Raw genomic sequence first — 14,450 nt, forward strand, 5'->3', positions numbered from 1 at the left:
AGAATGGAGGTGCCCTGGAGTGGGAAGGTGGAGGACCAAGAGATGCCCCCACAGGGAAAGGCCAGGTCTGGTGGTGGCTTCTCAATATATGTCATGAAAACAAATACATTTTTCAAATTCATGTTAAAATACACATCAAGAATTTAAAAAATCAGGCCAGGCACGGTGCCTCACGCCTGTAATCCTAGTACTTTGGGAGGCCAAGGTGGGCGGACTGCCTGAGCTCAGGAGTTCGAGACCAGCCTAGGCAACGACAGTGAAAACCCCGTATCTACTAAAATACAAAAAATTAGCTGGGCGTGGCGGCGTGTGCCTGTAGTCCCAGCTACTCAGGAGGCTGAGGCAGGAGAATTGCTTGAACCCAGGAGGCAGAGGTTGCAGTGAGCCGAGATTGCGCCACTTCACTCCAACCTGGGCAACAGAGCGAGACTCTGTCTCCAAAAAAAAAAAAAAAGAATTTAAAAAATCAGTATAAATAACATTACAAAAGTATTAATTTGTTCTTACTTAGAACTACCTTGTTTGCATTACTCAACCAAAACTGGACCTTTTCCTGGGTACCATCTTGGATTATTTCCTCACTCATAAAAATGCTTTTTAGAGATTTCTTCCCAGCCAGGCGTGGTGGCTCAGGCCTGTAATCCCAACACTTTGGGAGGCTGAGGTGGGCGGATCACGAGGTCAGGAGATCAAGACCACGGTGAAACCCCATCTCTACTAAAAATACAAAAAATTAGCCGGGTGCGGGGGCGGGCACCTGTAGTCCCAGCTATTCAGGAGGCTGAGGCAGGAGAATGGCGTGGACCTGGGAGGTGGAACTTGCAGTGGGCTGAGATCGTGCCACTGCACTCCAGCCTGGGCGACACAGTGAGACTCTGTCTCAAAAAAAAATTATAATAATAAAAAAGAGATCTTCCTATTTAGTTGGTTCTTTAAAGGAAGAAAAAAAAAAAGAGAGTCTAGGAAAATATCCAAGAAAAGGTAAGAAATCTGAAAGTCTAAAGTGCTCTGGTTTCCAAGTACGTGTTTTGACCTAACCTGAAATGATGGGTTTCTTCTCACAGGCTAGGGCGTGCCTTCTGGCACCTTGGTGTTCAGGTCAGCTTGTGAAGGACCTCATTTCCTGGATGTCACTAGGGAGGGTGCTTAACTATGGGGAGGCACCAACACAGTAACCGATGGGAAAATTGGCAAGGCAGTCAGTGACATTTTAAAGACATTTGCTTACTGACCACTGACCCACAAAGGACAGTTTCACTGTCAGTTTCTCAGCTACTGGTGTTTAATTCATAGAAATCAATGACGACAAGCCTAGAGAGGCCACCAGACGAGAGGCAATATATGACCAATCACGAAGCCTTGTTTGTTTCCTTCTAACAGTGACTCTATTTGTTATATTCTTCCTGGTGACATTTGGCATTTCTTAGCTAGGGACTGGCAGGGCTGGCAACTCGGAACTTCTAAGAATTACTATCTGCTTGCCACAATCTTCATATTCAAAGAATCATGTTTTATTTTATTTTTTCTTTCTTTTTTTTTTTGAGACTGAGTCTTGCTCTGTCGCCCAGGCTGGAGTGCAGTGGCACGATCTCAGCTCACTGCAACCTCCACCTCCTGGGATCAAGCGATTCTCCTGCCTCCAAGCGATTCTCCTGCCTCAGCCTCCTGAGTAGGTGGGACTACAGGTGCATGCCACCATGCTCAGCTAATTTTTTGTATTTTTAATACAGATGGGTTTTCACTGTATTAGCCAGGATAGTCTTGATCTCCTGACCTCGTGATCCGCCTACCTTGGGCTCCCAAAGTGCTGGGATTACAGGCGTGAGTCACCGTGCCTGGCCACATGTTTTATTTTCTAAATGTGCATAAGATTATGACTTTGCTGTAACCTGGAAAACCCCATAACTTTCAAACTACAGATAATAGTTCTAACTAGGATCACAAGGCAACCCATAGATACCTGGGGAGTTAACACTGTGAATTTATTTTGCTATATAGTTAAAAATCAATCTATCACAACCATCCAATCATCCATCCATCCATCCATCCATCCATCCATCCATCCAAACTCATCCTTTAAGCTGACTAGTTGTCCACTAACTGAATTCATAACAATTTTTTTTAGTATTAAAATCCAATTCAATGTGGAGTAACGATGGGTTACTCTGGATGAAGAATTAAAGGAGAAAGATAAAAAATGTAGCTCTTACCCATTTTGTAGAATGCTTCTGTGGGCCAGTGTGGGCAGTTATTCAACCCAGATGACAGTGACAGATGATATTTAAACTCTCTGGCTCTTTGTCAACCATCTGCCCTATGACTCTCTTTACTGAGTTTATATTTCCTAGGTATTTCATTTTTGAATAAAAGACATGCACCTCTTAATAATATGACAGAGAATTGGACAACCTTTCCAATATAGGACAGATTCTAAATCAAAGCTATTAAATACATGTGTGATTTGCTTCTTGACCACTCTAAAATATCATTGCTGCTATATCATAGTAATACACAAATCATTCCAGAAAAAAATATGGCCTAGTAGATCAAACAACAGCAATGGCAGAAACCCAGCAGAATAGAAAAATCAAAGGCGATGGAGTCAGGCAGACATGGGGTCTTGGCTCTGTCATCTGATTGTTGTATGCCCATGGGCAAGTTATTCACCCTCCTTGTGGAAGGCTCTAGTTCATTATCTGTAAGCTCTGGAAAGAAGTCTTCAGAATAGGGGTTTAAGCAGATGATGCACATGAAGGTGCCCCCAACCCCCAACCCCCAACCGCCAAGGCATGGGCCTGTCACATGACAAACGGTAACTCCCTTTGCTTCTTTTCTTCTCCCTAGGTTATGGAGGATGGTGAGCCTGGCTGACACATAAATGACTATTCCTCAAAGATTTTAAATAAACAACTAGGATGTGACCTCTAAAGAAGGTTAATCCCAACTGCTGGCTTTCCACTGAGAAATCTTCCCTCTCCAAAAACAGACTTGTCATTATACCCACTCACAGTACTCTACACTTCTTCACAGCATTTATCCCAGCTCTGGTTAATTAACTAATAGTGCAGGCAATGAATTTTTTCTCTACTAGTATTTAAGTCACCCCTCTAGAAGTGGGCCTGGCATACAACAGTCACTCCATAAGTTAATTGAAGACTGAATGGAACACTTGTTATAGGGTTTCCAACATGTGACATATTACTGTTGGTGACATGTGAGATGATTTAGGGGATGAACATGCATGAACTTTCTTAATAGTTTTAATGGTTATATATTTATTCTAATGTGTATCAGACAAATAAATAACTGGTCAAATCTCTGATTTTTATATACAGCCATGACCCTCATAATAACGTTTTGGTCAAAAATGAATGAACCACGTATGTGAGGGTGGTCCTAAAAGATTATAATGAAGCTGAATGACTCCTATCTCCTAGCCATCTTAACGTTATTCTAGTGCAGTGCATTACTCACCTCACATCTCTGTGGTGATGCTGGTGTAAACAACCTACTGCGCTGCCAGTCATATTAAAGTATAGCACATATAATTATATATAGTACATAATATTTGCTAATACAAGACTATGTTACTGGTTGATGTATTTAATATATTATACTTTTATCATTATTTTAGAGCGTACTACTACTTATAAAAAGAGAGTTAACTGTACAACAGTCTCAGCCAGGCCCTTCACGAGGTATCCTAGAAGGCATTGTTATCATAGGGGATGACAGTTCCATGCATGTTATTGCCCCTGAAGCCCTCCCAGTGGGACAAGAAGTGGACGGGCAAGATAGTGATATTAACCATCCTGATTCTGTGTAGGTCTGGGCTGATCTGTGTGTTTCTTAGTTTTTAACAAAAAAGTTTAAAAAGTAAAAAAATAAAAAATTTAAAAATAAAAAAGCTTATAGAATGAGGATATAAAGAAAAGATTTTGTATAGATGTACAATGTGTTTGTGTTTATTTATTTATTTTTTTAGACACAAGGTTATCTAGGCTAGGGTGTAGTGGCATCATCCTAGCTCACTGTAATCTTGAACTCCTGGGCTCCAGTGATCCTCCCACTTCAGCCTCCTGAGTAGCTAGTACTACAGATGTGTGCTACCATGCTCAGCTAATTTTTTATTTTTTGCAGAGATGGGGGTCTCACTATGCTGCCCTGGTTGGTCTTAAACTTCTAAACTCAAGTGATCCTCTTGCCTTGGTTTCCCAAAGTGTTGGGTTACAGTGAGCCACTGCATCTGGCTTGCTTGTGTTTTAAGATGTGTTATTACAAAAGAATCAAAAAGTTAAAAAATTTAAAAAGTTTTTTTTTTTTTTTGAGACAGGGCCTCCTTCTGTTGCCCAGGCTGGAGTGCAGCGGTGTGATCATGGCTCACTGCAACTTCTGCCTCTCATGGGCTCCAGTGATCCTCCCAACTCAGTCTTCCAAGTAACTGGAACTACAGGCATGCACCACCATGTCTGGCTAATTTTTGTCTTTTTTGCAGAGACAGGGTTTCGCCATGTTACCCAGGCTGGTCTCGAACTCCTGAGCTCAAGCAATCCATCTGCTTCACCCTCCCAAAGTGCTGGGATTACAGGCGTGAGCCACTGCACCCGGCCAAAAAATTTAAAAAGTTTATAAAGCAAAAATGTTATAGTAAGCCAAGGTTAAGTTATTATTGAAGAAACAAAAATATTTTTAGATAAATTCAGTGTAGCCTAAGTGTACAGTGTTTATAAAGTCTACAGTAGTGTACAGTTAACATCCTAGGCCTTCAATTCACTTACCACTAACTCACTGACTCACCCAGAGCAACTTCCAGTCCTGCAAGCCTTATTCATGATAAGCATTCTATATAGGTATATCATTTTTTATCTTTTATACCATATTTCTACTGTATCTTTTCTATGTTTAGATACACAAATACCATTGTGTTACAATTGCCTACGGTAGTCAGTACAATAATATGTCATACAGATTGGCAGCCTAAGAGCAATAAGCTATACCATATAACCTAGGTGTGTAGTAGGCTATACCATCTAGGTTTATGTAAGTACATTCTATAGTGTTGGCAAAATGACAAAACTGTCTAACAATGCATTTCTCAGAACATAACCCCGTCGTTAAGCAACACATGACTGTACTTTTGTTTAGGATGAGGCTAAATAAAAAAGTAAACTGATAGAGAGTAGTAAAAAAAACCTAAGTAAATAATAGTACCAGTCCCATAAGAATATGGCAAAAACAACGAAGGTGATAAAGAAAGGACAAAATTTGGTAACTACTGCCTTAGCATCAAGTGGGTACCGAGTTTAGAAGTTCAAGACCAACCAGGGCAGCATAGTGAGACCCTCATCTCTACAAAAAATAAAAAATGCTAGGATTCCCTGATTTAGGATTAGCCTAAAGCAATGAATAAGTCTGCTTTAAGAGCCTATGGCTTGTGAAGTCTCAATTGGGTCAATACTGAATCAGGAGTCAAGTCAGAACCAGGTCAAGCTGGTGATGGACCCCAGAACTCATCTGGCATAAGAAGCAGGACACGTGGATATCTGGGGGGTATCATAGGAAATACCAAGGACACAGGGTGCCCACCCTAGGAGGGATGGTATGATTGGCCTGGATTCACTATCCTTTCAGCCTTAAAGGCATATGGACCTGGTTTCTGATACTGCTTCCTCCTTCAAGCAATTATTTCTCAACTTTGTGCAAGGCTTCTGGAGAAAGGGTATTTTCTTATGTGCACATTTGAAGTGCCAAAGGATCTCTACCCAATGTGTCACTTTTCCAGCAAACTGAGGCAGACTGTTGCCACTATCATCAAAGGAGCCCTCCCCTGAGCTTCCAATATCTGAGTCCTACTTCTCAGTCCCAATGCTGAGATGGAGAGATAAGTATTCCTCTAGTCTTGGATTGGAACATAGAATGAATTTTCCCATAGAAGAAAAAATTTTGATGAATTAGTACAACGGGCGTTTCGCATATGTTCCAGGTCGTAGAGGATTCTGCAAGCTAGGCTTGGAATCCAGTGACCACTTATCACTTCAGTGGAAAATGCTTTTAACGCTTTAAAATAAAATTTGTTCCACAAATGGAGATCGCCTATACTTAAACACACAGCAAATTCCTTAGTAGAGAAACTTAATTCTACATATATCAAATTTTATCTTTCCTTTAACATCTTAAAAAAATTGACTTTTAGCATCAAGCATGACTAGTATCCAAGTCTGTAATTGTTGAAGGACTCTATCTTTACAGTTGAGACTATTCTAGACACATAAAGATAATTCCAATAAGCATTTCTGTAATCAACTCTTGGCTGTACTGAGTTATTCCTGGGATGAAGTAGAATGACTGTCTTAACTCCTACTCTGCTCTATTGACAGTAAATTATTCTTGGTTCTAACCATAAGCCTTTAACCCAGTGTCTTCCACACTTGTTGGATGAAAAGAATTGCTGAAGTTACTTTTAAAAATAAGAATTCCTGGCCCCAGCCCAGTAATGAATCAGAATCTCAAGGGAGAGGCCTGGGAGCCAGACTTTTAAAGACTGCCCATCCCTGGTCATATTGTCATCCAACCCAGGGGTTCTTATCCTGGAGGCTGTATTAGGATCGGAGGACTTGTTAAAACACAGGTTGCTGGCTCCCAGCCCAAGAACTTCTGAACCAGTAGGTCTGGGGTGGGGCCTGCGAATTCGCATTTCCAGCAAGGTGCCTGGTGATGCTGAGGTTCCTGGTCCAGGGACCACACTTTCAAAATCACTAATTTAGCCTGTTTGGCAAACACTGCAGCTGATTTCAATATTACTTTTTCCCTCCCCTCCTTGGGAAAAAAGCAACGCCGGAATAGAACTTGCAAGCTTCCTTTGGACTCATACCCCTGCTACTTCTTAGCTGCCTAATGTTAGACAAATAAATGTACCATTCCATCTCAGTTTTTTCTTATTGGTAGGACTAAGAAACGTAGCATAAAAGAAGAGGTTTGACACTATGCTTGGCACATGGTACGGCTGCATTAAACATCTGTTTACTCTGATCTCCTTGCGATGATCTCCCATCCTATGAGCCACAGATGAACTTGCTGCGTACTAGCAATAGTTCAAAAAATTTGTTACATGCACAAAACTTTGTTTGGTTAAAACCAACCAAACAACAAGCAAGCAATGGCTGACCACTTCTTTTCCTTGTGAGCTATCATGGAGCTACATTTTAAAGATACAATGGGAATATACTGCTTCTTAACTCACCTTTTCCCATGGAAATAAAAACAGAAAAGAAAAAAAGATTAGATTATGATTAGGTTCTCTGTTTAATTTAGACTAGGCTGAACTTAGTACCCACGTATGGATTATTTTCCTGGCAGATCTTTATTATACTATTTGGCTATTTCTTGTGACCTGAAAATCAAACAAACGAATCACATGCTCTCTCAGAGGGAACTTGGAGGGTATCTAGCCTACGCATCAACCCTATAAATGCTACTGAAACATCACCAGTGTGTGGAGGTCCAGCCTCTTCTTAGACACACAACGAAAACTCACTATTCTCACAAACCCCAATCCACTCTTCAGATAACTGTCTAATCATTAGATTTCTACCCCTTTTAACAAAAATCTTTCTTTTTGTAATTTCTGTATCCTTGGTCTTGTTTCTGTCCTCTATAGTACCTGAATATGTCTAATCTCTCCTGTACATGGCAGCATTTAAAGTGCTCCGAAGTAGCACTGACATCCCCATTGCCTATTCTTTTTCAGCCTAAATATTGTTTTTTTCAACTATTCTCACTATCGAAATTCCATTAAAAAAGTTTTCATATACTTAACAGCCTTGGTTCTCCTCCTACGGATAAAGTCCACTTTGAGGATATTTCTTCACTAAAAAAATGCGAAAATATGTGTTATTTTCACCATGTCCTATCATCACCAGTAAAACAATGTAAATTATAAGAACAGTGGGGTGTTCCTTCCCAGGCAGAGTTTCCAGAAGCTGCAAGCTACAGTCATATAAAACAACACTGTAAGCACTGAGAAGGCGGTTTCAGGACAGGCTTGTAAGTGGTAGCCTGGGGTAGATGGATCTGGCCATCATGACCCCTAATGACAGAAATGCCATGCTGCCACTTAAATTCACAAAGATCCACAGTCTCCTTTCAAGGAAAGCAGAGTGAAACAAAACGTATTTCTTACTTTCTACGAAACATTTCTGCAAATATGCAGCCAACACTCCAGAGATCCACGGGGGTGGCGTAGCTGGACTGGAGCAAGACTTCGGGTGCTCTGTACCACAGCGTGACGACCTGCAACGGCAAGCGGATCCGAGTGTTACTGACGAAGGTGGCTGTTGGCTTAGACTCCTCACTAAACCTGGTGGTTTAATGACAAGATGTAGTTCGGAAAGAACTCCTATAAATCATATAAGGACACTGCGCTAGAAGCAATAGGTAAATAGGACTCATCACTGACAGGCCAGGAGATTACATCAGCCCCACAAACTGGGTTCCCACCTCCGACTCTGTGTCTAAGTAGGATGGTCTAATAACATGAGTTTCAGAAAGCAAAGACCAAAAAAAATTTTTTTAAACTTAGAAACTGTTTTTTTTTTCCCCCTTTAAGGGCCTTTAAAAAATAACACATGGAAAACAGGTGATGGCAACAATTACAGCTCAATCCCCAGGCCAGCATTATTGGCAAATTAGAAGATGATGGCATACAGAGTGGTGTAATGGACTTTGGAGACTCAGAAAGGGGGAGGGTAGAGAAAGGGGTGAAGGAGAAAAAACTACATACTGGGTAAAATGTACACTATTTGGGTGATGGGGGCACTAAAATCTCAGACTTCATCACTATACAATTCATCCATGTAACCCAAAACCACTTGTACGCCAAAAGCTGTATACACACACACACACACACACACACACATATATGAAGATGGTGCCAGGGCTGCTGGATGGTGTCCCTGAAGTCTACAGAACATGTCAAAACTGCTCTTACCATGACAGCTTGGGGAATCAAAGTAAAACCCCTCTCCACGCAGCTCTTTTCAGAAAAGAAGCAAAAAATGGGGAAGAACTTAAGAGAGAATGTGTAACACAATTGTTCATATCATGTGTGAAAAAGCCAGGCAGAGGAAGGGATTCCAAAAAGAAAAGAAACTCATTTAATACAGAGCAGCGTATAGTAATAGATGAAACAAACACAACTGTAATTTTTCCTCCCAGGTTGAGGGCTGAAGAAAGCATACCATGTTAAGGCTGCAGATTTGAGTCACAGAGGGGGTTCAAGTGATTCCTTTTGTGGGGGAACGGGCAGATAGTCTATGGATACCTCGGAGGTGTATTCTTTATTGTCAGATAAGGAATTCAGAATATAAATCTACTACATCAGAATTTTATATTATTCAGATCCCTTTTATCCTTATTGTTTTGTCTAGTTGTATTATTATGGATGTCTGTCTAAATTTTCTAAGATACTGCTTTATATATTTTGATGCTATATTACTTGGTGCGCTAAGATTGCAGTAGCAAGTCTCAATAAATGGCGGCTGCCATCGATTTCCTTCTCTCCTTATTTGCACACACTGTTGCTCGTATCAAGGGATGGATTCTATTCATCTTCCACTGAATCTGAGTTGGCCTTAGTGACTTACTTGACCTACAGAATATGGTAGAAGTAATGTCTGAGACTACCAATGTTAGGTCATAAGAAGCCTGAGCCTAGGCCTTTTCTCTTGAGATGCTACCTCTTGGAACCCAGCTGTCATGCTGTGAGAAGCCCATGAAGATGCCCTAGTTGACAGCCCCAGTTGAGCTCTCAGCTGAAGGCCTGCAAATAAGCCATCTTGGACATTCAAGCCAACTGACCTCCCATATAACTGCAGTCCCAGACAATGTCACACAGAGCAGAACTGCCAGCTGAGTCCGGTCAACTGACAAGATTATGAGTGATAATAAAATGACCATTTTAAGTCTTTAGGTGATTATACGGCAACATCAAACTGGAAAAAGATTCTTGACAGGTTCCCCCTCTATAGCTCATCTAACATATTTTGCTTTGAATTCACACATGGGTCAAGTTTTGTATATAGGTATATAGGTCTTATCTTGTGCTAATGAATTAGACTTTCTGTGGGCTGAACTTTTTGGGTTGGAGTTTTCCTCTTTTGTTCCTTCCTTTTTTTTTTTCTTTTTGAGATGGAGTCTTGCTCTGTTGCCCAGGCTGGAGTGCAGTGGCACGATCTCGGCTCACTGCAACCTCTGCCTCCCGGGTTCAAGCAATTCTCCTGCCTCAGCCTCCTGAGTAGCTGGGACTACAGGCGCACGCCACCACACCTGGCTAATTTTTTTGTATTTTAGTAGAGACGGGGTTTCACCATGTGGCCCAGGCTGGTCTCGAACTCCTGAGCTCAGGCAATCTGCCTGCCTCAGCCTCCCAAAGTGATAAGATTACAGGCGTGAGCCACTGTGCCTTGCCCTTTCTTCTTTTTTTTTTAAGTTCTTCAACTAATCCTCACCCTTGGCTATGATTGAACACCACTAGATGATGCAAGCATATCCTATTGCTCTTGTCTCCATGCTTTTGTTTGTATCATTTTCCTAGCCTGGGCAACTCTTCTTTCTCCTCTCCACATACATAAATTTCACCTATTCTACAAGGCCTCGCCTAGATGCCAGCACCACCCTGATGCAGCACCAGCTGCTATCTGAAAATCATACCTTGTAACATAGTTCATAATATGGTTTGTTCCTGAGGACATGGCCCTGCCTTAATCTATGTTTATATCTGTAAACGCCTATCACAGTACTGTAAACACAACAATAAGGGTTTAACACCTGTCAAATTAATCCTTTAAAGGCAATCATTCCTAGAAAGATAACTGGGCAAAATTCAATGACCAGTCATTTCCAAAAGGGAAGGTATTGTTTTTGCTAAGCAGAGTGTCCAATACTGGGGTTTAGTTTTCGTTACATGACTTGTTTCTGCTTTATTAATATTTCTAGCTGGAGGAACACTTCTTTGCTTCCCTGACACACTGTAAACAAAACTGCAGGTGCAAACTGTCCGTAAGGTTCCACTTGAGTGGTTGACAGAAATACACAGATATCATGAGGGCACACACTTATCTTTCTACCTCAATTCAAAATAAAGTCTAGCAACATAAAAAGAAAAGTTTAATCTGAATACAGCCTTATTTTAAGCTGTTCTAAGGAAAATATTATTTCTTTCATTTTTCTTTTTAGACAGGGTCTTGCTCTGTTGCTCAGATTGGAATGCAATGGTGCAATCTTGGCTCACTGCAATCTCCGCCTTCCAGGCTGAAGCGAGTCTCGTGTCTCAGCCTCCCAGGTAGCTGGGACTACAGGCACACGCCACCACACCGGGCTAATATTTTTGTATTTTTTGTAGAGATAGCGTTTCACCATGTTGGCCAGGTTGGTCATGAACTCCTGGCCTCAGGTGATCTGCCCACCTCGGCCTCCCAAAATGCTGGGATTACAGGTGTGAGCCACTGTGCTCAGCAAGAAACTGGTTTCTGATTGATTACCCATACTAAAAAACTTTAGTAAGGCTGTCTTCATTTTCAATACGTTAGTCAGTTATACCTATTATGATAAATAAATGTACAGACAGTCAAAATCATAATAACAATATTGATATGTTAGGGAAATTCCGTCTATTCCTTTTAAAATTTAGTTACCACTCAAAATGTAGAATGAATTTTTATCAAATGCTTTTTAAAATGTCTATTAATAATGACCATATAATCATTTGCCTTTATTTTATTAATGACATATTAGTTACATTAACAGATTTCCCAATATTGTAGCATCCTTGCCTTCTTGGAATAAATAATTTCTGATTGTGTATTATTCTTTTAAGACACTCTGAAATTCTACTTGCTAGTATCTATTTAGGATATTGACTTATATTCATAAATGAGGCTGATCTGTAGTTTTCTTTATTGTGTTAATTTTTCATGTTTTGCTATCAGGGATATTCAAGCTTCCAATCTTTATTATATTCTGGAATAGTACAAATAACAGAAGAATAATCAGTTCCTTGAGGGTCAAACAATCTCGCTCATAGAGCTGTCTGGATCTTTGTTAGCAGTGTGTTTTAACGGTCTTTTGAATTTCTTCTTGGTAATTAGTCTGCTCAGCTTTCAACCTCTTTAGAAACCAATTTGGGTAATGATAAAGGATTTTCCTACGAACATCCTTAATCTAGAATTAAAAATGTATTGACTTAAATTTGAACATAGCATTTCTTATAATCATTTTAATTTCATCTGTTTCCTTGGTTATACTGATTTTCTTAATGTTGTAAATTTTTGTTTTCTCTTTATATCTGTCAGGTTTGTCAGAAGTTTAGCCATATTATTTATTTAAAAAAACTGACATAATTTTATTTCCATTTTGGGAGGATTATTGTTTTATTTTATAATTTGTTGATTTCTATTTTTATCTTTTAAAATTTTCTCCTCCTAATTTCTTTGTTGTTGTTGGTTTTTTTTTGAGTTAAAATTTAGCTCATTTCTTTTCAATTTTAATTAATAATGAAATGCTAACTACATATTTGTAGATAAACTTTTCTCATTTTTGCTCATCTTTAAATACTATGTAACTTATCTTTAATTTAGAAAAGTGTTTTAAGATGTCCATATGGTCAGGTTATTTATGGCTATCTTTAAATGGCTGAATTTCTACTTTTATTGAATTACAACCAGAGACTATAATCTGTACAATTTCTACTTGGTAGGATTTATTGTTGTTTTCTTTACAATGATGTATATACTTGGTTTCTGTTCTGGGAGTGTAATGAAAGTACTCTCTTTGTAAAGTTCTTTATTGATAAGAGTTTGTCTTATATAAATCCTTACTTATATTTTTCTATACTTCATTTGTCAAACTCTAAAAGAGAGTTAAGTTTCTGTTTTCCTTCCCCCAGTATCTCTTTGTACTTCTGAGGGTTTCTGCCTTATGCACATTGGCCTTATGTTTTTGGTAAATAAAATTTATGGTAACAAAAATATTATCAAAATAACAAAAATTGAGACTATGGTAGACATATGACATAAAATAAATACACAATTCATAGTAATTCAGTCACAAAATAAAATGGAAAAAGAAGCCCATTCATACTAGTAACAAAAAAATGTAAAACACTGAGGAATTAAAAGAAATTTACAAGATCCCTATTAAGAAAATGATATACTATTGTTGAAGAACATAAAGTAAAAATAAATAAATGGTGATACAGACATGGCTAAGATGGGAAAAGGCTATATTATAAAGATAAGAGTCATCCCTGCATTAACATAAAAATTTAGGATAGCCCGATGATTTGGGGAGAAATTTGACAATAAAGAGCCTTTGTTAGGATAATGCTTAAGAAGAGCCAAAAATAGTTTGAGAAATAGGAACAAGGGGCATTTTCTCTTTGATACCAAAATATACTCTAAGGCATGTTAAGTAGCAAATAAAATCGTAGGTGCTAACAGATCAAGAAAACAAAATGTCCAGAAAGAGACCGATATATTTATGGGGCTTAAAATCCTTATAGGTGGTCAAATTTCAACTTAGTTGAAAAAAAATATACTTCGATAATTGAAAGCAAGCCAGGTGGGTGGCCAGTGCATTTAGACCCATCTACTCAGGAGGCTGCAATGAGATCACTTGAGCCCAGGAGTTTGAGTCCAACCTGCGCAACATAGGGACGCCCCTCTCTCTAAAAATAAAAAATTTTTTGAAATTGAAAGCAAGACAAGTGGCCATTAATTTGGAAGACAATAAGTTTGATCTCTGCTTTATGTAGATAAAATTTCTTTTAAAATTTCATACAGATAAAATATAAAAAAAATTCATGGGACATCTAAATGTATGAAGTAGGACTAGAAAAATGTACTAAAAGAAAACAGCAGAGGACCTTGGGACGTGAAGGACTTTTTCAGCATGATTGTAAATCTAGAAACCTTAGATGCAGAGTCACAGATCCAGCTATTTAAAATTGAAACCCTCTTCAGCAAAAAACACTATATATAAAGGCTGGGAGAAAACACATATAAAGTCAAAGAATACACATCCATATTCCCTAAAGCACTTGCGCAAATCTGTAAGAAATAAAACCATACAACAGAAAAATACATGAAAGATATAAAAAGGCAATTCACAAAGAAAAAAACTATCAAAGATAACCTCATTAAAGAAAGGAGGAAAGAAGGCTGGGCACGGTGGCTGACGTATGTAATCCTAGCACTTCGGGAGGTCAAGGCAGGGGGATGACGAGAGGAGATCGAGACCATCCCGGCTAACACGGTGAAACCCTGTCTCTACTAAAAATACAAAAATTAGCCAGGCGTGGTGGCGGCATCTGCAGTCCCAGCTACTCAGGAGGCTGAGGCAGGAGAATGGCGTGAACCTGGGAGGCGGAACTTGCAGTGAGCCAAGATCGCACCACT

At 39.4% G+C, this 14,450-nt stretch overlaps 1 protein-coding gene across 1 annotated transcript in view; it reads right to left on the bottom strand.

The window, feature by feature from the left end:
• CDK6 (cyclin dependent kinase 6) overlaps nucleotides 1-14,450 on the bottom strand; it is a 240,859-nt gene that overhangs the window by 57,554 nt on the left and 168,855 nt on the right. Inside the window, exon 5 of the mRNA XM_003252459.2 lies at nucleotides 8,180-8,289. Coding sequence (XP_003252507.1) covers nucleotides 8,180-8,289 — 110 coding nt within the window. The remainder of the gene's footprint in view (nucleotides 1-8,179; nucleotides 8,290-14,450) is intronic.

This window comes from Nomascus leucogenys, chromosome 11 (genome assembly GCF_006542625.1).
Source record: "Nomascus leucogenys isolate Asia chromosome 11, Asia_NLE_v1, whole genome shotgun sequence".
Taxonomy (NCBI): domain Eukaryota; kingdom Metazoa; phylum Chordata; class Mammalia; order Primates; family Hylobatidae; genus Nomascus; species Nomascus leucogenys.